General features: G+C 37.7%; 1 protein-coding gene across 3 annotated transcripts in view; it reads right to left on the bottom strand.

Annotated features, from left to right (window-relative positions):
- The window catches only part of fto (FTO alpha-ketoglutarate dependent dioxygenase), a 177,003-nt gene that overhangs the window by 130,111 nt on the left and 22,320 nt on the right, over positions 1-24,572 (bottom strand). For all 3 annotated transcript variants that reach the window (XR_013796718.1, XR_013796719.1, XM_079605422.1), the window contains exons 2-7: positions 21,110-21,187; positions 19,507-20,257; positions 15,217-15,441; positions 12,236-12,315; positions 11,958-12,101; positions 6,364-6,483 (exon numbers count right to left, since the gene is read on the bottom strand). Coding sequence is in view for 1 of the 3 variants with exons in the window: in XM_079605422.1 (XP_079461548.1) it covers positions 6,364-6,483; positions 11,958-12,101; positions 12,236-12,315; positions 15,217-15,441; positions 19,507-20,257; positions 21,110-21,187 (1,398 nt within the window). In the remaining 2 variants the exon portion in view is untranslated. The remainder of the gene's footprint in view (positions 1-6,363; positions 6,484-11,957; positions 12,102-12,235; positions 12,316-15,216; positions 15,442-19,506; positions 20,258-21,109; positions 21,188-24,572) is intronic.

Below are 24,572 nucleotides of genomic sequence, written 5' to 3'. Positions count from 1 at the left end.
TGAGTAACTTTAATAGCTTTAATAAGAATTCATCTCTTTTTATTTTTGTCTGATTGAAATAATAAAGATTGTTGTATGCAAGTTATGTATAATAACTTTCATTTAATTTTAAGGTAAATTAAGACATGTTATGTCACAGCAGTTAAATATGTGTCTGTATCGCATGTGCAAACCTTAATATCATTCATATTAACAGGTAGATGTTTTCTACAGGAGTATATAATGAGATTGTAACGCATCAATGAAGCATTTCTCTAAAATGTCCAATTACTGTAGATTTAGTCGATTCAAATCTTATGGTATGTAGCTGACTAAAACTAGACGAAAACTAAAACAATTCAGATGACTAAAATATGACAAACTAAAATGGCATTTTAGTCAAAATACTAAACTAAATCAAAATTTGTGGTCATAAATAACACTGGGAGAGAGACAGAAACATTAGTGATATACAAAGACGTATCTACTAAATAAGGTAGTAAACTGAGTTTTGTGCACATCTGTGTTCCTCTGTAGAATTTAATGAAGCATATATGCGGTGTTTGTGTGTGTGTATCCACAGTAGTGATTAATCAGTCACGGTCTGTAATTCCAGATCTTATTCCTCTTTCTTCAGCCGCTTATCTTGCTGATCAAGGAGCGAGCCGGAAAAACTGCAGAGTAAATAAATAAATAAACAAAGCACTTAATAAACCGAGAGTGTGAGGAGGGTTTCAGGAGATAAGACAGATCAGGCATTATAAGGCACTTATTGGTTTTCTAAGAAAAAAAAAAAAAAAATCTACTTCAAAGAGTTCAGCGGCTGTCAGACAGCATCTGCTCCAGCACACGCCGAGTTACACTCAACACCAGCAGAACAACACTGAGCCATCTGCACATAACCACACACCTGCACATGACAATACTGAAAACTACACACGGACAGATTCTGCGGATCTTTTTCTTTTACGCATTTTCTGGGCTGAAAATGGTGGAAATTTATGGAAATGCATTTAAACAGTATAAATGTTAAATGAAGTACACTCTTATTTCTAACTGAAAACATAATCAACTGAGCAAAATTAGAACATAAACATGGTCAAAGTTTGGGAATGACTGTCATTCCAAGCCTGTTGAAATCTAGTGGGGATATGAAACCATATGAATATGAAAACCATATAAAAACAAACAATATTGCATACTAAAATAGTGTGTATTTTGCTTAAATTTCTTTTCAACAGATCTGAAAGAATGTAGAAGTGTAAGCCTTAGCTTGTTTGGGGTCAGTACTTTTTTTTTTAAAGAAAGGAATACTTTTATTCAATACATTTATAAATGTTACAAAAGATGAACAGTTTTCAAGTTTTATACAAAAAGATGTCAAATATGCATGTGAAAAAAAGGGGGGGGAAGTATATCAGGGACTAAGGATCTTGTATAAACGGGTATTAAAACCAGACAAAATTGACATGAAGTCTGGCCTAGTCTGCAGCTTATTCTGGCAGCATGTAACAGCATGTAAACTATCAACCAAACATCATGTCTAAAACATTTTACTCCACTAATCTGGCAACCAATGGTAAATCCAGTGATTAGTTACACCTCAAAATATTTTATCAACACAGCAATAGATTCTTCAGCATTGTTGGTGGGATATATAACTGTCTGTTAGCCTATAGTGTTTAACTGGGCTGAGTAAAAATAAAAAAAAATAAAAAAAGAATATAAAAAATTGTCCAACAATATTTATTCCTAAAGATTCCATCCCTGACACCAAAAGAACACACAAACAGACCCACCAGTCTCCCTGCCTGCCTAAAGATTCTGTAAAAGCTTCTGTATGCAGGTACAAAGCCAGCGACCCCTCTCTCCCTCTCTCTCTCTGTAGGTAGAAAACACAAACACACAGCCTGCAAGTGGCATATCAGCGCATGAAATTCTCTAAAGGGGTTTAAGTATTTACCCTCCCCACTATGACGGCCTGCTAAAATTCAGCTTACCCTGTTCAATAAGGACTTCAAAGGGAATCATAAATACCTTTTGCCCGCAAATTCTACTGTACAGTGTTTTCCTGCTCGCCCCCCTTTTCCTGCTTCTTTTCTTCCCATTTTTCCCCTCATTCTCCAATAAAAACCACCCCTTACTGTGAAATTTATTAGAAGCCTTTTATTTACAGTTTATAAGTGTAATAAGAGAAATTGGGAGGTAATTTCTGATGTTATTTAAGCAGGCGAGCTGAAAGGAGAAACACAGGTAAATAGATCTGTGGTTCATTTTGATCTGACAAGAGAAAACTGCTCAGAGAAAAACAAAGGCGAAAGAAATGGCCCGATCATGCCTTTGTTTTTGTGTCTGACTGCTGATTTAGAAAATACTCAGATGTATTATGCACCATATGGTATTATTTGTATTATGTATATTATTTATACATATTATTATCATTGTTTGTATTATGATATATAACTATCTAATGCAATATTTGAATATTTTAATTACAAATAATTAAGCAAAAACTAGAAAAGCTATAGTTACAAACAAAACACACACATACCGGTATGTATATGTATATGATTGATCATATACACACACACAATCTATAATGTATAACTGCCACATGATCTACGAAGGGAAATCCACAGTGGTCCTGCATGCGAAAGGCATTCTGGAATATTATTATGATAAAAATGCACAGCAAAGCCCTTACATTTATAATGTTTTACAAACTCATCAAATAAGTGAATAGAGATTAATTGCCCCGGTCGACCTTAAAATAATTATCAGAACGAGGCAGCTCTAAACTAGATGAAATTGATACACTTGAATAATTAGATCCTTGGCACTGACCTAGTGAAGTCAATAAAGGTTATTAAGGCCAATTGCTGTCTAAACGCATTAGAGACAGAGAGAAGCGCTCCGCACCACATCCAGCATTTCAGCGGCTATACGATAATCCCCTCACTGCGTCCGCCTCTCTCTCTCTCTCTCTCTCTCTGCTGCCCTCACACACATATACACCCCCTACCCTCAGACACACTAAACCAGATTGGATTCGCTTAACCTTTCAGTGGCTTTGATCAAATGAGCTCACACTGCAATAACATTTACATTGACCCTCACTCTCACTCTCTCGCTGGGGAGAGAGGTCTTTACCTTCCTGTCTGCCACACACACGCGCACGCTAGGTCAATAACGTAATCAGATATCAATGGTGACCCCTGCAGTCATGATTGCTCGCTTTCTCTCGCTCGCTCGGTTTCTTTCATTGGACGGAGAGGATGAAATTATGAAACGGTCATTGTGCATGAATCGACACGCACACAAATAAAGACCAACACAAACACCAGCGAAAAGGAACAGAAGATGCATCTAAATGGATCACTGTTCACATAAACGCATAATAGTTTCTATTCAGTCTGAAAATAAATGTTTCAGCACACAATATTTGATGACGGCGTATGTGGAGGAAAGACAGAATAGATGCAGTTAGAGAGGAAAAAAGCTTTTTGATGTGACGCTCTGAGCGACAGAAGTGGGAAAAGTGACAAATTAGACCTAAAAAACCAGAACAAACCTGTGATATTGTTAATAGACCGGTCTCACTCTCAGCCCTGAATTTAAAGAAAAGAATTAAAAAAATGCCTGGGTGGTATTTAAAATATTTTGCATATAGCCAACTATCTCTCCTGTGCCAGGATAGACAGACTGATAGAGGGAGAGAAAGAAAGTGTCACTGGTAAAAGCCTAAATAAATGTCAGTGGTGTATGAGGAGTACGATAGCTTCTCTGTAGGGACCCGACGTTCACCCAGTGTGTGTGTGAGAGAGAGAGAGAAATTGAGGAGAGGACCTGAGACCTGATGTTTGATAACATTTACCTCATCTTATCAGAGCACATTTAAATGGCTATCTTTACTCTTTTCTTTCTTCTTTTCTATTTTCCACCATTTCTCCTATGTTGTTTCCATTAAGCAGTTCACATTAATTCATGAGGTACAGGTTGGAGAGAGAAAGAGAGAGAGAGAAAGAGAAAGGGGGGGAGAGACAGTCAGAGAGAGAGAGAGAGGGAGCGAGAGAGAGAGACTTGTTTTATCAGGATGTCATTCAAATGGAGGGGTGAAAATTTGCATCACAACAGCCTGAAGAGCAAGAGAGGGAGACACAAGAAAAGAGAAAGAAGGAAAACGAAAGAGAAAAACCCCCATGGGAGAGGAGCGGTTTTAATAAACAGCAGGAAGAGGGTGAACACACAGAGAAACACACAGACCAGCCAACCCTGGACCTGCTCAGACTGCAGAAAAATCAAGAGAAGTGCAGGAAGGCCAACGAGACAATTCCCTAGAATCTAGATAAACACATGTCCCTGTTAAATGCCATGACTGTCTCTCGAAATCATACTTAAATGAATTTAAATCGGCCATGAAAATATCAGATATTAGAAATTCAAATGAATATTTATTTTCTAAGTGCTTTCACATTCATGAGCTATTTATTCAAGCTCGAACAATCCTACAAATTTAATATTTGTACAACTAATAAAATGCAGAAAATAGCTTGATCAGGTTAAACTCGGGTAAAAGGAACCCACAATTCCAACATAAATCATATAAAAAAAGAAATGAAAAGAAATACAAATATTTAAAAAAGGTCTTTAAATGTTTAGAATGAATATGAATATGGCAGGTATTGTAATTTTTCTCCTTTTCCTCTCCTGTTTATTTATGATTTATTATGGCTAACAAAATATATGATATAATGTGTGTATTTTTATTTGTTTTTATTCTTGTTACAAATAATATATACGCAGGCAGTAATATAACAGGTTTTTTTTAAAAACTTCGATATTTCCGAAATATGAATTGAAACATATATATTATTATTATAATATATTTATTTCAATATATTGAAATTAAATAATTGAGGGGAAAAAAATGACGTGGTATTTACAGACAAAACTGTACATCTTTGATGGGTGGATGTCAGCACACTTAAATTGTGTTTCTGGACAGAAGGAGGACCGGTATCTCACAGTGAGCCTGAGACTGTCTCACCCCTTCATACACACACACACACACACACACACACACACACATCGACCAGCTCAAGAGCTGGTCCTTAGCCCCAGAAGCACATTAGATGTGATTACTGCTCAAAGAGCGAGAGACAGACAGACTATGATGATACAACAGTGCCCCCTACTGAAAGTAACTACAGCCCTGAGAGCAGAGCTGTGTGCTCAACACATACACACACATATGGATCAAACATGTGTCAAACAGACAGCACTGATCAGCTGTGATCACCTAGATTTAAATAACCTCTGGTGTATCCTCTCCAGCATCAGAGACTGGGGTCATCTGCAGGCAGAAGGGTGACTATGTGGACAGGCAGTGTCCTGAAAAGGTGAAAACATTCACTGATGCTCCAGAAGGAAACACGATGCATTAAGAGCTGAGGGGTGTAAACTGTTTGAATTTGAAGATCAAGGTAAATTCAAATTGTACTTAATTTGTCTTCTGGGAAACATTCAAGTATAATCTGTAGCTTCTGAAGGGCAGTACTAAATGAAAAAAATATGATATTAAACAAAATAAGAAAAATGTACACCCCCGGCTCTTAATGCATCGTGTTTCCTTCTGGAGCATCAGTGAATGTTTGAACCTTCTAATAGTTTGAGTACCGGTCCCTCAGTTGTGCTCTGTAGGATTTTGAGATCCATCTTTATACACTGTCACCGCTGGAAAACGTTCAAAAATGCAAAAGATGCAAGAAAACCAAAGAATTTGCGGCACCTGGAGGATTTTTCTGAAGAACATTGGCCCGTCAACTGTCCCAAGTGGCATTCACGTTTGTTCACATTCATGTTCTCACAACAGTGCATTTTTAGAGTTCATAAAAATTTTACTGGCCAACTGGCGATTGACACCATTTCATATCGCATTTGGCGCTTGGCGAGTGTTAATTTTAGGCCCTGTATATAAACGGTATAGCTTATGTTCTATATTCACAGTTGTGAAATTAACCTTATATTCTTACAAAAAAATAATAATAATAATTGTAATGAAAAAGAGGACTAGGTTGGATGACTGGTGATGGTGTTAACACAGCTTTCCTCCATGTCCCTGATTTTTGTCTAACGGCCAGCCACACAGTATATGAACACCACATACATTTACCACAAGGATTGCGGGTTTAAATATTGCAAAATTAAGTTAAGCAGTACTGGGATTATAACACTGTACTGGTAGTTGAAAGCATAATCAAATTAGCCAAAATGTTTGATAAACAAACATGCACATGTACAGCTGAACGTCAGACACTGCATTGAGCGGAAATCTGGGCGCAGATTCTGTACAGGCCTTCTTACAGTTCATTCCATCACTCTTACCATTCGCTCCATTTCCTTCCAGTCTTTCTCCATCTGTTCCATGGGTTTAGTCCACCAGCTGCAGAATCGAGCGTAACGCCGGCCCTGGAACCAGTATTGCCTCAGCCATTCAAACTCCACCTGAAAGGAGCAACACAGGGTCAAGACGTTAAAGCAGCAGAGTTTCATTTCCACGCCGCTAGAGACACCTAAAAAGATCTGCAAAAATAATGAGCGTCTTTAAAAGGGTTTCCCAAATCGGGACCTATGTCTTCCATTGTTTGGACAAACTGATGGTTCTGGCCCAAACTCACACAATTGGTTGATCAACTGACACTACACACAGCTCAAACAATGTAAAAACAAAAACAAAACAAAAAAGCCAGTGTTTTTACTGTTTGAACAACCTTTGAATAGTTTATTTAAAGTTGTCCCTGCACATTAAATGGGATTTAACTGGAATTTATTTGTATTTCTTATGCATCTGTTATGATTTATTGTATGTAAATTTGTATGTATTACCATTGTGTACTTAGAAATGTGCAACATAAATAAACTTGCCATACCTAAATAATAATAAAGATGCACTGACATTAAAATTCTAGCTGATCCATTAAGATGGTAATTATTATCATTATTATAATTCTTGTAATGTTATTGCTAATAACCATTATATGGTCTATTTGAATACATATTTAATATAATACTCTATAGAATATAATTGTCATTCTATAGAGCATTATTTTATAGAATTTTCTTTAAAATTTTCACTACATGCATCTACACATCATAATTATAATATTCACTCACTGAACTCACTCAACAACGAAGTAAAAAAAATAAGGTATATGCTTATGTGTCTAGAACCACCATTCATTACAGTAATCAGGCTGTGTTTGGTTTCTGAACACAGGGACCATTTAAAAAGGACCAAAAACAAACTCCAAAGCATTTTGAAAGGCTTTTGAAAACTAGGCCGGTGAAGTCCAGTCCTTGAACAAGAGGTCAAACCATAGCAAGCAGCTGACATCTACTTAACAATGTCTGAAAAAAACAGCAGTCAAGTGTGTTTGATAGTCTGTAAAATGTGGTTGTTGGACAAAAATGTTTTGTGCTCCAGTCATTCTTCACTATCCAGCTCTCTGGCCTATGTGTACTGTATTATATCAGCGTGCTCTGAAACAACAGCAATCCAGACGTCCATCCATTTATCAAACTCCATCCATCCATCAGTGGGCAATTTAGTAGCAGAATAGAGCAACAGAGGGGACTGTGTGCTAGTCACCTGAGTCAGTGAGGTGGGGAGATGGGGGAAGGGCTTTTGTATGTGGCGGTGAGAGTGATTTTCAAAACTAAACACCCACGCTAAGGTCACACTAACAAGGGAACGCAGGTAGCCGCACATACACGTTCACAGAACAAAATCACACACACACCTCTGTAACCACATACATGCACAAGCCACTTGCTTTGTACTTGACATCTTTGCGTCTGTGTGTGCCGCTGATCATAACTGTGTCATCACAATAGGAAGGAGGGTGATGACATCTGCATTTCCTGTTTTCCTGTTTGTTGTTTTGTTTCCTTTGTTTACGTCTGCTGCTACGTTACACCCAGGAGAGACGTAAAGATTTATCACACACGCCAAAAACATCGCACCTACACACACTTCCCTTTCTTTCTTTTCGTTCTTTACTTCATTGCTTTCATTCTTCATCCTATCAATCTCTCACTTTCTCTCTCTACAGGGAGCAACAGAATCCACCACAGGCTCTCAGCCTTTCTCCTCTGGGAATCTCCCCATCTTTGACTCTTTTGAAGTGATGAGTTAACCCTCCTAATGATGCTTAATGTAGCCACGTGCACGTGTGTATCTGTGTCTGCCCCACATGTAAATGTAAGCACCTCACATTTGCCCTCCCACAAGCTATGAACAAAGCACTGCTCCAAAATTCATTCTCCAAACAACAGACACCCTCTGCGCCTTAGCTAAGAGTTACAACAAAACAACACGCCAACAACATGCCGACAACATAAACACCAGAACAGCATCCAGAACATCCACTACGTCTCTTCACTGAATTTAACTATAAAGTTGCCCGGTTTGATCTGAAGCAACTGAATGACATTAAAGTACATGATATTTTAAACAACAAGCTCAAAAACAAAAAAAATCATGAAATATTAAGAACAGTTGTGATTGTTTTTATATTACTGTTCATTAAACAAGGATTTCATAGGAGTAACTTATATTTTAGATGCAATATTGTCTGTTGTTGCGTTTATGAAAAAGTGTTTAAGAAATTTATGAAGTTAAGTTAACCTTTAATTTTTCTGTAAGATTTTTGTTTTTGTTTTTGAAAGAAGTCTCTTCTGCTCAACAAGAAAACAAAACATTTATTTGATAAAAAATGCAATAAAAACAGTGTATAAAATAACTGTACTATCTGAATATATTTTATATTCTGCAAAGCTGAATGTTCAGCAGCAATTACTCCAGTCTTCAGTGTCAATATTCTGATTTGGTGCTCATGTAACATTTCACATAATTATAAATGTTAAACAGTTGTGTTGCTTAATATTGGTATTTTATTAACATTTTTCAGGATTCTTTGATGAATACAAAGTTCAAAAGATGCGAGATAGATTTTTGTAACATTATAAATTACTTTTGAAATTACTTTACATTTGAAAAATGTAAAGCATACTTGCTAAATAAAAGTACCAATTTATTTAAAAAATGTCTAAATTATATATAGCTATAGTTTCCTTACATTATAGATGGGAAAATAAAAAATAAAAAAAGTGAAGACAATGTAAAAATGTCATTGTAACATTTAATGGGAAATATGAATAAACAAATATGAAAATATATTTGTAAAAATAAAAACTGACATTCGTTCAGTCCAGTGAAAGCACTAGCAGGGCAAGTAAAAAATTTAGTGCCTCAACTGGATAGCAGTAAAAAAAAAATCCTCACTGTTTAGCTACTTTTAAGTGCTGAGTAGTACAGTATGTTTAGTCTTAATAGCACTATGTAGTATGTGCATGTATTTTTAAACTTTGCACCAAAAAAAAAAAAAACTGGTGTGCACAGGTCCTTTATTTGACAGACTGTAACACTGCACAGCTGATACTCTTATTCTGCTTTATAAATACCTGTGTAGGCTATCATTCTTTAAGCATTCAAACTGGCTTGAACAGGTTCATCTTTAGTTGGACTGAGATCAGACACCCAGGGTTCACTTTCACATATGGCCACCTTCAAAGAAATGCTACACTTTGTGTTGGTTCAAACCTACAATTGCTGCAGACCAATACCGACCGCTGACAGCCTCTCAACAGACGCCGGAGGCTACAAATGCTAGCAGCCGCTTTTGTGTCTGTCGTCCCCCCGCGCGCGCCTGTCTGTCCGTCTGTCCTTCTGTGTTGAAAGCACACACAGCGCTGAGAGCTTTGAGCCAACATGGAGGCCAGTTTCCCGCAGAGCAGGCCTGCAACAGGCACAGAGCTGGAAACTATGCGACTGGCATTTAGAGCCAAGCCGTCTGCTGCTGTGAGGTACTGAAGACTAAATGCCACCTGCATATGCTGGAGGTGAGAAAGAGAGGAAACAGACAGCAACAAAAAGGCTTTCAGTGACAGGTGGAGAGTCTGTCGGTCTATTTATCCAGCTGAACGTGGTGGTAACTACACATTAGCTACGGTACTAGTCAGGTGCTCATCACGGTGACCTCCAGATATAACAATGCGGCATCTTAAATATTAAATGGGTTAAGGTTTTCAGACATCGCTCTCAAACGGCTCACTGTTTGGACTACCAATCAATTTCACCAGAGCACCCTCGAGTCCAGAACTGTTGTGACTCAATCAATAGAGGCCAGTCTGTGCTGTTTGCTCTGTAAACCCACATGTGTACACATGGTCATACAAATAAAGAGCCATATATGTCCATGCACATCAGCTCAGTCAATGAGAATTGTAGGGATGCAAAGCATAACATACTAAAGCATTCAGTCATATAACTTCTTGAGGCAAAGGTTTTTTGATGCACTACTAGGATTTTTTTAAAAATAAATGTTATGTAGTTTATTGAATGTTTATGTGTATTTTGGCAATTTTATTTGCATCTTGGCGTTTAGAAACCCATCTATCGCACATAATAAAGGGAACACAAACATTTCTAGTGCTTACACAAAAACGGTGCATTCTGATCGGTCGATAAAAATACATTAATGGAAATCCGATTACTGATGCAAAAATTTAATATGCACAAGCAAATTCAACTTGAGAGCAATGGTGGATAGATTTTCAGTAAATAACGACTTAAATTTCTGTCTATTCCTCATACAAAGCCATCACCATATGGCTCCAGAAGAAGAAAAACACGACGCAGTATGAAGCTACTACTGCCACACAACATCATGGCGCATTTTTTTTTTTTTTGGAAGTGCTGATCAACAGTAAGTTATTTTTGTAGGATTTTTTACCCAACCTAAACAATAATTCCAAAATAAACAAAGTTAAAGATAAATTTGCCTAATAGCATTATTATTATTATTTACAATTTCTATAGATATCATGATAATGTTGCTTCTGTGAATTATTTTGTCCATACTAATGTAGTGAAAATCTGATTTTGTGAAAGCCCTACATTGAGTGTGCTTTCTTGTGTCCATTTGAAATTTCTATACACTTTTACACTGTATAGAAAAGAGTAACTTAGACATTTCCAAAACACACAGGTTTGTATGACTTGAGGTTGAGTAAATTATGACAGAATTGTTAGGTGAAATCGCCCTCTAATTCCACAACGATGCCAGCTCAACATCTCTTCAGAAAACTCTATGGGACAAAACGTTGGTAGTGTGTGATGCAGAGAGAGAAAGAGAAAGCAAAGGATCTCTTTCTCAACAACATCTCTAGCAAAAACCTCCCCTAAACCTCCAACTACCAGTATCAACCCTTAAAAATGCAGGTAAACACTGGCCTTTATCAACATCAATGGACTAACACAGTACATTAATCCTGCACACTACAGATCCCCCATCAGGGGCTGCTTACTGAAATCTCCATGCAGTCCACCACACTAAACAAAAGGTAGACGCTGAGCTCTACTAGAACAGTGTGCTGGGATAAATACACATATCAATAATAAATAATACACTAATACATCATTTAAGAACCCACACAGGCCCTCGTGGGCAGTTTCAACAAAATAGCCTCAATCAGGTCAGAGTGTTGAGGTCGGTAACCACCGGGGAGGCTGCTGCCCCCGGGCAGGGGTGTATACATATATATTATATATATATATATATATATATATATATATATATATATATATATATATATATACACTTTATATTTTCAAGGGTTTTTTAAGGTGCTGAGCGATAATCCAGGTGAGTTGGGGTTCAACAGAGACCTACCCAAGGCCGCACTGATGGTTAGGCCCTCTGAAAGAGCTATTGTTTGGGGGTTTTAAAAATTAATGGCAAGTACAACCTTTAAAAAACCTCAGAGCAGCCTCATCTGTCATGGCCTGAGACAAGCGTTTGGGATTTGGTGTTATGAGTACACATTTTACAATGCTTAAAAAACGTTCACATACACACCTCGTTGTGAATGTCCTCAATGCACTGAAGGGTGGAGGGGAGGAGAGAACTCAGACTCTTGGTGTTCTTCTCGGTGTTGGTGTGTAGATTCTCCAAGGCCTCTGAGCAGCGGTTCTGTATGTAGTCCAGCGTACCTGTACAACACTGAAGGAAACACTACAGATAATAGTAGTTTGTTTTTTTCCACATAAACCAGAAATTAGGGGGTTGTTGGTTGAGGACATGAAAGTTGATAATGCTACAGATGCGATTAGGGCAACTGGAGAGATGATGCTCACCTGTGCGACTCTGTGAGTGGAGCTGAATCTAGCTGCGTCACCAGCCAGTACACAGTGCTGATGCGTCCGATTCAGATCATCTATACAAGCACATGCCAACAGACACACACACGCACAGACAACAATCAGAAGAAACACACTTATTATAACATTATTATAAACTCTGGGAAGGAGCATTTGTCTTGGTCGATCAAACTCTTAAGGCCCAGAGGCCCTTCAAGCGAAATCGAAGAACTGGGAATGAGGCCACAACGAAGTCCGTTTGGAGAGTGATAACTCTAGCTGGTAAACACCTTAAAACAACCATTGGTCTGTGGTCTCTCACACTAGAGAGCTGCTTTATAGTAGAAATTGGTTATAGGAAAATGTTAAATACTGTTTAAAACTGCTTTTTTCTCACTGCTGTCATTTTGGTTGCATTTTGGTGAGTTCAAGACCTACTGGGAAGTGTGTTTTTTTTAAAGTTGGGAAGTCGTAATTACATGGTGCATTCAAGTCACTTACATCGGAGAAAACCTTTTCTTAATTACCTACACAAAAATTCAGCAAGGTTTTTTTAACTACTTATAGAAAATGAAGAACAAAGAAAACACATCGGGTATGTTTTGCTTTTTATGTTTTTAATTATTCATTAAAATTTAACGTCTACTAGAGATGTTGCATCTATTTATTTCACCACGTTTGTCACTGACATGCCCCCAACTTGGAGCTCAAAGAAAGTTCAGAGTTTCCCACTTGTAATTATGACTTTGTTGTGGCATTCACATGCATAACAACTCATAAATAAGATATTTTCTATGTAACTTGAACACCGAATTTATTTTGTTAATGAAAGGAAAGCATGCAGCACATATTTACACATTCATCTAAATGCTGCTCCCATCAAAATACACCACTGCTCAGGTAAATAAAACTTCTATTTTAACCCCTGACCAAAGAACGAAAAATAACTCCGCTGTGAGTATATTGGGCCCTTTATTCAGAGGTTATATATGATATGCCCAAAGAATGTAAATATACCAGGGCAGCTCTAGTAATGCAAGTCCTGCCTTCAAACTAAAAAAAGAGCAAATTGTCAAAAAAAAGAGCCAATGCAACTGCCGGTAGAGACTTGCACTTAGGACTGCACACTAGCAGGACCAATCTAAAATATATGTTTTTTTTAACACTAGAGTAAAAGAAACATCATTTATAAGACCGTTCATGACAGATTTTTATTTGGCCAGGAGTTTTTGAGATATCATTATTGTCTTTATCTTTAAATAGATAAAGAGTTGGGCTTGCATGCCCAAATTAGCTGAGTAGGCGTTGCAAATATGTCAGACAAGTGACTTTGGGGACTGAAAGGGATATGCCCCATTGAAATCAATGGATTCACCACATTCTCTGACGTACAGCAGCATAAACTAGAGTGAGCACAACAGTAACATCTGTTTAATTTCCTCTGTATTCTATTATTCTTTCCCATCACGTTACATCGACTTAAAAACACTTGCTATCTAATAACACACTGCATCTCTCAACCTGGACTCTGTCACAACCTCAATATTAATCATGGGCCGTACCAAATTCCTCTGATAAATATTTATCATTATTCTCTCATCGTCAGGTGGCTGCTGCACTCGAGTTAAAAGCGGGCTTTTAAATCTATTGGGTCAAAACCTCTCCCTAGGTCTGTCCTGTCCCTGGAGCATTGAGCAAACGAAATCTTATTAGCAGCTGTGCCGGTGTCGGTCCAACAAATTGCTCCCGCTAACCATCCCCAAATTCCATTTTTGAGAATCCACTGATTAGATTTGCACACAGAAGTCTCAGGCATCAGCGGATGGAGGGGAAGAGCTGTGACAGTGTTAGAGACTGATGGGAATGTGGAGTTGAATAACATTCTGCAAGTTATTTACTGTATGTCTTCCATCAGCTCCCACTCTCCCTTCCTTCTTTGTTTTTTTCTTTCCTTCCTTCTCCCTTTTTTCTTTTTCCTTCCCTTCGCCTTTCCTTTAACTTATTTTATCGCTTTCCTTCCCTTTAATTCCTTTCCTTCCTTTTTACTTTCCTAATACTTCCTTGACCTTCTTTCCATTTAATTTACTTCCTTTCTTTTCCCCGATTTAACTTAATATGCCTTCTATCCTTGAAAAAGCACCTGATGTGAGGTGTGGGTTGCTACACTACAGCTTCTTCCATCCTCCTTTTCTCTTCATTCACCTTTTTACCCCCTTTTCCTTCATTTTCCCTTAAAAAAGCCCCTGATGTTCCTTCAGACATGAGACATAGTCTCATTAACCGTTCATGAGGCAGTTTCCCAGTCACACTTTCACCCTTGTCCTGTGCCCAGAAAACCCATTATGACCCATTATGTTTATATTGCTTTAGCTTTACACTTAAAATCACTTCACAGGACTGAGAGCACCATTAGGTAGGTATAAATAACTCTAACTTTAGAGCAGCCAGCAACACAGAGGTACGGCCACTGGAAAGCCTTTCCAAATAGATGAAAATGTCCAAAGATGATTGATAAAATGTGTGCAATGGAGGGGAAGCATTAGTCATGCTTGTACACAGAAATCGGGAAATAAATAGTGTCCTTATCAAGGTCATCAAACACACTTTATGGGATATTTAGAGGAGAGGGTTTGTGCAAATGTGGGGTCGTAGATGGGGGGCATCTGTTGTAGCCATCAGTAATAAAGGCCTTGATTTACTGATTCTCTCTCTGTCTCAGTCCTGCTCTCAGACAGGGGTCACAGCGATTCATAAAATAACATTTGGTTTGCTTAACCTCTCATGATAAAGGAACATGTGGAAGTAAAATCCTAGGGAAACAGACACACACATGCACATAAAAGGATGTCTATGTGCACATCCTCTGGGAAAGATAATTCCTGGTCTAATGCATTTCAACATGACCGAGACGATACAATCCCCTTTACACATGTACTTGAGTCTACTGTTTCTGGACACGGATGAATGCGATTGTGTACCTGTCATATAGTAGCAGTCTCCAGACTGTAGAGGCAAAGCGAGACCTGGTGTGTGAATGTCCCAGGCCACCTTCAGGCCAACACGCCAACACACCTTCTCTTTCTCCACTTCCTCCTTCCCCAAACCTTCTCCTCCTTCCTTCAGTTCTTCTTTACTTGTTCCTTCACCCTCTGTCTCTGTTTCTTGTTCTTTACTCTGTCCCTCACCATCTTTCTCAGTCACCTCTGTAAACACAGACGTAGTTTGACATTTAGAGCATAGATGTACCTACTGTATATTATTTATAAACAATACCACTAATCTGAAAATTATTTATTTGTGATAGCCAATGACCGTTAAATGGTCAATATTACATTTCTATAATAACACTTTATTTTAGTGTTTATTTTATATAGAATTTGTGACATCACTGTATTAACAACTGAATGTTCAATTTGATTAAGTATAATATAAAATATATATATATATATATATATATATATATATATATATATATATATATATATATATATATATATATATATATATACATACAGTGGGGAGAACAAGTATTTGATAAACTGCCGATTTTGTAGGTTTTCCCACTTACAAAGCATGTAGAAGTCTGTACATGCTTTGAAGAGTACCTTATCATAGGTACTCTTCAACTGAGTGACGGAATCTAAAACAAAAATCCAGAAAATCACATTGTATGATTTTTAAGTAATTAATTTGCATTTTATTGCATGACAAGTATTTGATACATCAGAAAAGCAGAACTTAATATTTGGTACAGAAACCTTTGTTTGCAATTAGAGATCATAAGTTTCCTGTAGTTCTTGACCAGGTTTGCACACACTGCAGCAGGGATTTTGGCCCACAGTTGTTGCCTTCTCACCAAGCTGCTTGCCTATTGTCCTGTAGCCCATCCCAGCCTTGTGCAGGTCTACAATTTTATCCCTGATGTCCTTACACAGCTCTCTGGTCTTGGCCATTGTGGAGAGGTTGGAGTCTGTTTGATTGAGTGTGTGGACATGTGTCTTTTATACAGGTAACGAGTTCAAACAGGTGCAGTTAATACAGGTAATGAGTGGAGAACTTACAGGAGGGCTCCTTAAAGAAAAACTAACAGGTCAGGACGGTGATCAAATACTTATGTCATGCAATGAAATGCAAATTATTTATTTAAAAACCATACAATGTGATTTTCTGGATTTGTCCGTCTCTCACAGTTGAAGTGTACCTATGATCAAAATTACAGACCTCTACATGCTTTGTAAGTAGGAAAACCTGCAAAATCGGCGTGTTTTAAATACTTGTTCTCCCCACTTTATATATGTTTTATTGGTTTTTTTAAAAGTCTCTAATTCTCACGAAGGCAGCATGTATTTGCTCAAAAATGCAGAACATTGAGATATATAATAAAACATTATTACAATTCATTTGTTTTCTATTTAAATATATTGACATTTTTTATTTATTCCTGTAAGGTCAAAGCTGAATTTTCAGAATCATTACTCCAGTCTTCAGGATCACATGATCCTTCAGTATTCATTCTAATGTGCTGATTTGGTGCAAGAAACAGTTCATATTATTATCAATGCTGAAAACAGTTTGTGTTCCTTAATATATTGGTGGAAACAGTGAAACACTACAAATGTTTGAGGTAAATAAAAAAATATATACTTTTACTCAGCAAGGACATTCAATTTATCAAAAGTGATAGTAAACATGTATAATGTTACAGAAGTTTTATATATATATATATATATATATATATATATATATATATATATATATATATATATATATATATATATATATATATATATATATATATATATATATATATATATATAATGCTGTTATTTAGAATTTTCTATTCATAAAGAAAAGGAAAAAAGTTTTCAACATTGATACTAATAATAGCCATTATTAATACATGATAATTGAGCAGCAAATTCACATATTAGAATGATTTTTGAAGGAACATGTGACACTGAAGACTGGAGTGATGATACTGAAAATCCAGCTTTGCGGTCACAGTAATAAACTACATTTTAAAATAAATCCATACTGTAATAGTATTGTACAGTATCGTAATAATATTTCACATATTACAGTATTTTTTTTATGAAATCATAATAATTGCAGCCTTGTTGAGCATAAGAGGCTTTTTTCAACACAAAGAAATTATACAAAAAAAAGAATAAAGTCATTCAACTTCCACCAACGATCTGTGTTATTAAAACAAAAATAAAGAGCCAAAAAGAAAATAAAGAATAAAAGTGTAACTGATGAGGGAGAAAAAAGAAGAAAAAAATTGAGAGGGCAGGCTGACACCTATCAGTAAAATCGATACTAAAGCACTCTTGGAAGCATGAGCCCTGAGCAAGGCTTTCTCTTCGCTCAGCAGGGATAAATAGTAACTTAATTTCAGCCTGTGATTTCTGACACAGCTCTCAAAAGGCCATCTGCAGCCAACACAGCAGCGACGGAAAAGATTCCTTCAAAAACACAGAGGCATAAACTAATGCCTGTTAGAAAAGGAAATGAGCTGGATCTAGTCAATGTTGGACGAAGAGCTGAACAGATTTGTCACTGAGCGACTCCCCCGCAGCACGGCCAACATACTCTATAAACCCATCACATGAAAAGCATCAGCAAGGCATTCTCTTCAAAGTGTTCAGGTGAAACACAAATCTATACAACACACAGATGTTATCCAAAGGGACAATAAAAAAAAACCATTCATGCAACACACATAGCAACAAATAAATGATGTACAAAGTGAAATTCCTCTGAGCAACAATCCGTTTCAGCTGGTCTGCAGCATTTCATAGCGATTTCTACAAAGTGAAGGCAACATTTTGTGCGATGCCCTGCACGGGTGCGTACGCGCTGCAAAAGCGTTCCATCAGGGGAGTCTCTCTGAAGTCTGGAACTGAGGGGTCAATTTTACCTCCAAAAGAACAGCTGCGGAATAATTCCACACAAACTGACACATTCACACACAAAAACACACACACAAACCATTCATGCACCGTTTGAAGCGGGCCCTGGGGAGGTCAAAGGTCAAATCGGTCAGTAAGAGATTGGCGAAACAGAGCTCGAGAGGCAGGTGGTTCTGGTTAGCACACCACGTTCTGTTCTGTCGAACTGACACACACATGCACACAGCTGCATGCTAAGCTGTTAGGCTGACGTGAAGAGAGACTGATGTCCAGAAAAACTTCTCCAGTGAGATTCGTGTGAAATATGGAAGATCTGGCTCCTTCATGGAGCAAGTTCATACAATGGCTGCATGAGCATATTCGAGCCATCAAGTGAAGGATGGTTTTGAACTGGTTGGTGTCATAATACATTTTTTAGGTTCTCAGGTTCTTACCACGGGTGAGCTAGAAAAATACAGGACTGTTTTGGCCCTTCAATAAAAATGTAATGGGTGGGAATGTTAAAAGAGAGAGTTCGATCAAAAATGAAAATTATTCAAATGCATTTCTTGCTTCTCGAGAACATACATACAAATATTTAGAAGGGAAAAAAAAGGATTAATGAAATATATAATCTTATGTTTCACAGAAGAAAGTCATACAGGTTTGGAATGGCATGAGGGTGAGTAAATAATAACAGACTTTTTCAGTTAATTATCGCTTTAAGACAATATGCGATTAGATTTCTCAGACACAATTTAAATTCTAAAATGAATCTTAATGTAAATCAATGTTTTATCTGTATGCTTTTTACTAAAACAGTAATTATTCATTAATAACTAATGAAATTCTGATTATGAACTTTTCTGGGGGGGGGGGTGCAGTTGAATCTATTAGGGAAGGTATTTTTGAAGTGGAACATTATATTTAAATAAATTCATACATTAAACAATGTATTACTAAATAAATAAATTATTATATTTTTAAAAAATCTATAAAATACATTATTTTATTCCTATTTCTTTCTGAGAGTTATTGGACAAAAAGAGTGAAGAGGAGGATATGAAACTTATGAGAAGAAAGCAGAGCACTGATTCAGGACACGGGTTGAGGACACGGGTCCAGTTATATTAATATAATCTTAAATTAAAAATAAATTTAAAAAACACTAAAACAAAGATGTACAACAGTAAACGGACATAATAGAAGTAAATCATGTATTATAAGATACATATCAGCCTGGATGGGCCTTCAAATATTGTCTGGACAAAATGGGGCCTTGGAGTTAAAGTAGTTGTAAACAACACTGATAGAGCCTCATGGTCCCACAACTCTATATTATTTTACATGCCCTACCCAAGACTTTTGACCCCTCACCTTCATTCTTTGGCTCTGCTGGGCAGCTATAGCTGTAGACAGCAACTGGTGAAAGAGGAACCAGGTTCTCGTCATGATGCCAACCAACTGCCATCTTGCCCATTCCGTAATAAGGCTCTTCCTTCAGTTGAGTCATGGCAGTGGGGTCCATGTAATTGATGAGGGTAACGTTAAACTGAACCAGGCTGGATATAGCAGTTGGCGTAGCGGATGAAGGAGGTGAGGAATGGGAGCAGCCCTGACCGCTGTCATCCTCTTCATCCTCCTCCTCCTCCTCCTCCTCCTCCTGCTTCTCAAGTAACCTGTCCTTAATACTCTCTTCGCACGTCCCCTCCCCCGGCGTGTCTTCACTGTTTTCGGTGTCACTGCGGGGTCGCTTGACGCCCCTCGCGTTTGTCTGCTTTACGTCCGAGCAAAAGAACTGATTGAGCTCCCACAATGCTTTGCAAGCGTCCCTCAGGTCAGAGTCACAGCACTGTTTCTCTTTCTCATCTTTCTGACCTTCTTCTCCCTCACAGTGCCAGGGGATGGTGAACAGACGGGTGTCCAGATAACGGTACGTGTAGCCCGGCTGACCCACGAGAGCACGCGAAACGGCCGTAAAAACATCCCGGTCTCGGACTCGGACAAGATCTCGGAGGAGACATCCACGCCGCTGTAAAGTTGTCAGAGCAGACTGCACCTTCTCATGAAGACCATCTGGCAGGGTACCAGACTGCCGTAAAGCCAGTCCTGCGTAACTGGAGTCCCACTGTCAGATTACAGACACAAGCAAACATAAATGTAATTATTAAAAACATAACCCAAAAAAAAAACAAAAAAAACATGCGAGCAATCTGTCCTAATGTCACTGTCAATATCTATAGTATACGGGAGTCTACACACTTTCTGATCATTACTTTTCAATGACTTCTTTCCATTTGTTTGTGACAATTAAATCTTTTTTTTTAATTGATAAAAATTCTGACTGATTTGCTAATTAATCATTTTGACTGATTTGTGAACCAATTCACTGAAAAGCATTTTCAAATCAGTTAAATATTGTAGAGCAGGAAAAAAAAACATGGAAAACAGATTAAAAATTCATAAAATTCTACATGTGAAGTGTGTCATTTCTGCACGACTAGCGGCATTACACGAATTAAACTCATTACAGAATTGAAATCTGTTTGATCTGCCCTAATGGGCTGGAGATTGGCATAACATTGGGTCACCCAAACAGTGTGTGTTTGGGGCAGAACTCAAAGATTGAGCGGTGGTGTTTGAAACTTGTTTTAAAACAGCCCTACTACTGTAGTTTTTGCAGTTCTGTTTGATGATGATAATGGCACCAAAATGATTTATCGTTTTCCATGCCTCTTGATTTAAAGTTTTCTATGACCGCAGAAACCCATGGAAATCTTTACATTGCACACAACCGTTAGAAACTTTGGGCTAATCTAAGGCCTAATCATGGCCTGTGTCTTTACGGTCACTTTTAATCAATTTACTGTGCATGTGTTGCTCATTTTTATATATATTTTATATAATCTTTCAAACTGTAGAGTACATATATCAGATTTGAAATTTTGAAGTAGTGTGGACATTTGTATAAATTTCTAACCAGTTCCTGAAATCCTGGATCTGTAGGAGAAAGGTAGGGAATCCTCTGCTCCCCCAGTTCCTGTATAAGCCTCCGCCTCTGTAGTGATGACAAAAAAACACAAATACACATACGACTTTTATTCACTCATTCTGTAATGTTTTCATCAGGCAGTATTTTGGAAAGTCCATATCTATTAACAAATAGATTACCAGCTAATTCATGCAAAACTAGATGTAAAAGCATTCACACATACACAATTAAAGAGGAAAAGTTCACGCACTATAACAAGTGTCTCTTCCTAGTTAGAGCACATTACCCAGAACCCTCTGCTGCCATCCCACAGTGCTCCTGTTCATGGGTATCTCGGGCTTTTACGGCTCTAGCAGAGAGTCTTCTCAAAGCCACATAAACTACGGCCTTCTATGCATCGCTCGTCTGTTAAAACTCAACCTGCTCTGCCCATCAAAGAGCGTTTCATTGGACTGCATTCCATTCCGACCTGTAAATCCAACAGCAACCGGTGTAAAACTCGGATACCCAAATAAATTTCACAAGTGCACTCACTCCCGTCCTTCTGCGACATACACACGTCCTCTATTTCTTCACTGCAGGTGCAAGAGAGACGGCTTTCTCTCACCCCGCTCAGGTGGGACGTGTTACATCAGTGACCCCCGCTCCGGCCTTCCGTGCCCGAGACCCCCGTCAAGCAGCTCGGCAGAATGGTCACGCTGTTCCCTTAAGAACGTAGACACACAGCCGAGACGTTCACGGAGAAAGAGGGCCATATATATGCCCTATATTCCCTGACATTTACGGAGACTGAGTTTCACATTTCAGCCATGTTAATAATGGCAGTGTTTTCACATGGGAAGGGCTTTTTGTGAGTGCGCAGACTTCGCCCAAATGGGTCTTGACTTTTAGAGTAAAATAAAATGTCCTGTTAATAACATTAAAGTAACGGCATTAAAAAGGTTACGTCCTGATTTGAGAAAGGACATAGGTGCACGTGCGAGAGTGTGCGGATGTGTTCATGAGTGGAAATAGGGCTGTATAACCGTTAAAGTTACTGCAAGGTTTTGCAATAACGGCACAAGGAGACTCTTGAGAAAAAGACGCTCTGGAGGGTTTGGTGCAGCCCAGACCGGACACGATTCTTATGGTTATTTCTGCTAAACCAAAACAATAAGACGACAAAAGACAGACAGACTGTCAAATAGAAATCTACAAAACAAAATAACATGCACTATTCATGGACAGTCTTGACTTAAAGGCCTGAGAGAGATAGAGAGAAGGGAAAAATAAGGTGAAGGAAAAGGGTGGGAATGAGACAAAGTGGATGCATAAAAGGAAGAGAAGAAGAGAGATAAACTGACAACTTGACATACTCATTGTTGGTGTCAAAATTGATCTCATGACAGAAGCGATGGATTTTTTTTTTTTAAAGGGCCAGTGGATGTGTTTTTGTGTATTTTTTCCACCAGTGGCAATGCTTGGCTGCTCGGATGTGCAAACACAATGCCATACACACACACACACACACACACACACAGCTGGTCTGGGCAGCACAGTTTCTGGGTTAGTCTTGAGGAGCAGTGGCCTGTCACGCAGATGTCAAATACATCAAGCTGCTCACAAATTCCAGAGAAATAAAGAGACAGACCCATTCTACTCCACAGATGAGCCTAAAGCGAATGCTCTTTTCTCTCACCAACATTACATACACACACGTAAACAAATGAAGGGGAAAAAAAGGTGCATTCACACACACACAAACAATAACCAAATTAACCAGACCAGCTCTCCTCTTAGATCAGAGATGGGTAGACAGTCAAACATACAACTAAAAGGCAAAATGTATGTTGGGTTTAAGTAGGGGAAAAAAAACTTGTCCTTTTGTACAAACTTAATGTGTATGTGTTCTTGTGGAACTGACTGAGTAAACCTCAAGGGGAAACAGCTTTAAATGTATGATTGAGAGATATATGTGACCCTGGACCATATATATATATATATATATATATATATATATATATATATATATATATATATATATATATATATATATATATATATATATATATATATATATATATATATATATATATATAATTTGAAAGCTGAACAGACAAGCTTTCTATTGATGTATGGTTTGTTAGAATAGGACAATATTTGGCCGAGAAACAACTATTTGAATATCTGGAATCTGAGGGTGCCAAAAAATCGAAACATTGAGAAAATCGCATTTAAAATTGTCCATTTCTGTTCGCGATTGTGCTGCATTCACTCGCAAAACCAAATGTTTTATAAGTAATTTTCAAAATATCTTCATGGAACATGATCTTTACTTAATATCCTAATGATTTTTGGCATAAAAGAAAAATGGATATTGTTGACCCATACAATGTATTGTTGGCTATTGCCACAAATATACCTGTGCGACTTATGACTGGTTTTGTGATCCAGCCAGGGTCACAATTATATATAATTAAGGGTTAGAACAGTTTTTTAACAGTGTAAAATAATGAACAAAAATAATTATATATATAACTTGTGTAAGTATAACAATATGTTACTTAAAAACAAAATATGGTGCTGCAGGTTTAAATATTGGCAGATCAAGTACAAATCAGAGAAACTAACAAGCAGAAAAAGAATCAGATATTTTTTTACTTAGAAGTAAATCATGTTAAAATAAAAATAAAATAGCACTACAGTTATCATGGGCTGTACAAACTTTTCCCAGCACTGAAGATTCTTGCAATGTTGTAAAAAAGCTTGAAAGAATGGGTTAAAAAGTACATTCTTGTAAATAAATATTGTTAATTGATGTAAAATATATATATATATTGATGATGGAAAATGAAAAAATATATATTTTTTGTAATAAACATGAAATGTGCTACTAAAAATATTTGTATTGTGCGGCTAGTGAAAATATTGGTAGCGCAAGTACAAATCTGAGCGACTGAAAAGCAAAAAAAAAAAAAAACTTACAGTAGAGTGTTTGCCAACACATCTGAGAGTTTCATTGTATGTATGTGTGTCTGGAAGTATTGAGATCCATGTGTATAATAGAGCGCCGTGTTTGGCGAGTACACGGTTGGAGCTTGTGTGTCACCGGTTACTGAGCTCCTCTTCTCCTGCTGAATCAAACACTCCGACAGCTAACCTGTACAACATCAAACCCCAACATGGCGGCGGACACACACATCAAACACACTTCCTCCACGTCCCCTATTTGTCAGGGAGTTGCGGAATGTATTCTGTGGGTGACGGAGCTACAAGCGGACAGAAGCAAGAGGAAAAGCAGGGGATGTCCTTCTTGAAGGGAAGGGAATGAGAAAACGGACACACCTGAGTAAACAGAGTCGTTTACCTCATGCTGAAGGCTTGTGTGTGACTGCATCGAACCTGCCTGCGAGAACACACCACATAGGTGCCATGACACACGCCCGTGGACCCGACTCAAACAGACTCACAG

This window comes from Phoxinus phoxinus (genome assembly GCF_949152265.1).
Source record: "Phoxinus phoxinus genome assembly, chromosome: 2".
Classification (NCBI taxonomy): Eukaryota; Metazoa; Chordata; class Actinopteri; order Cypriniformes; family Leuciscidae; genus Phoxinus; species Phoxinus phoxinus.
Note: the sequence above shows the minus strand (reverse complement) of the source record. Positions and strands in the feature narration are given on the sequence as shown.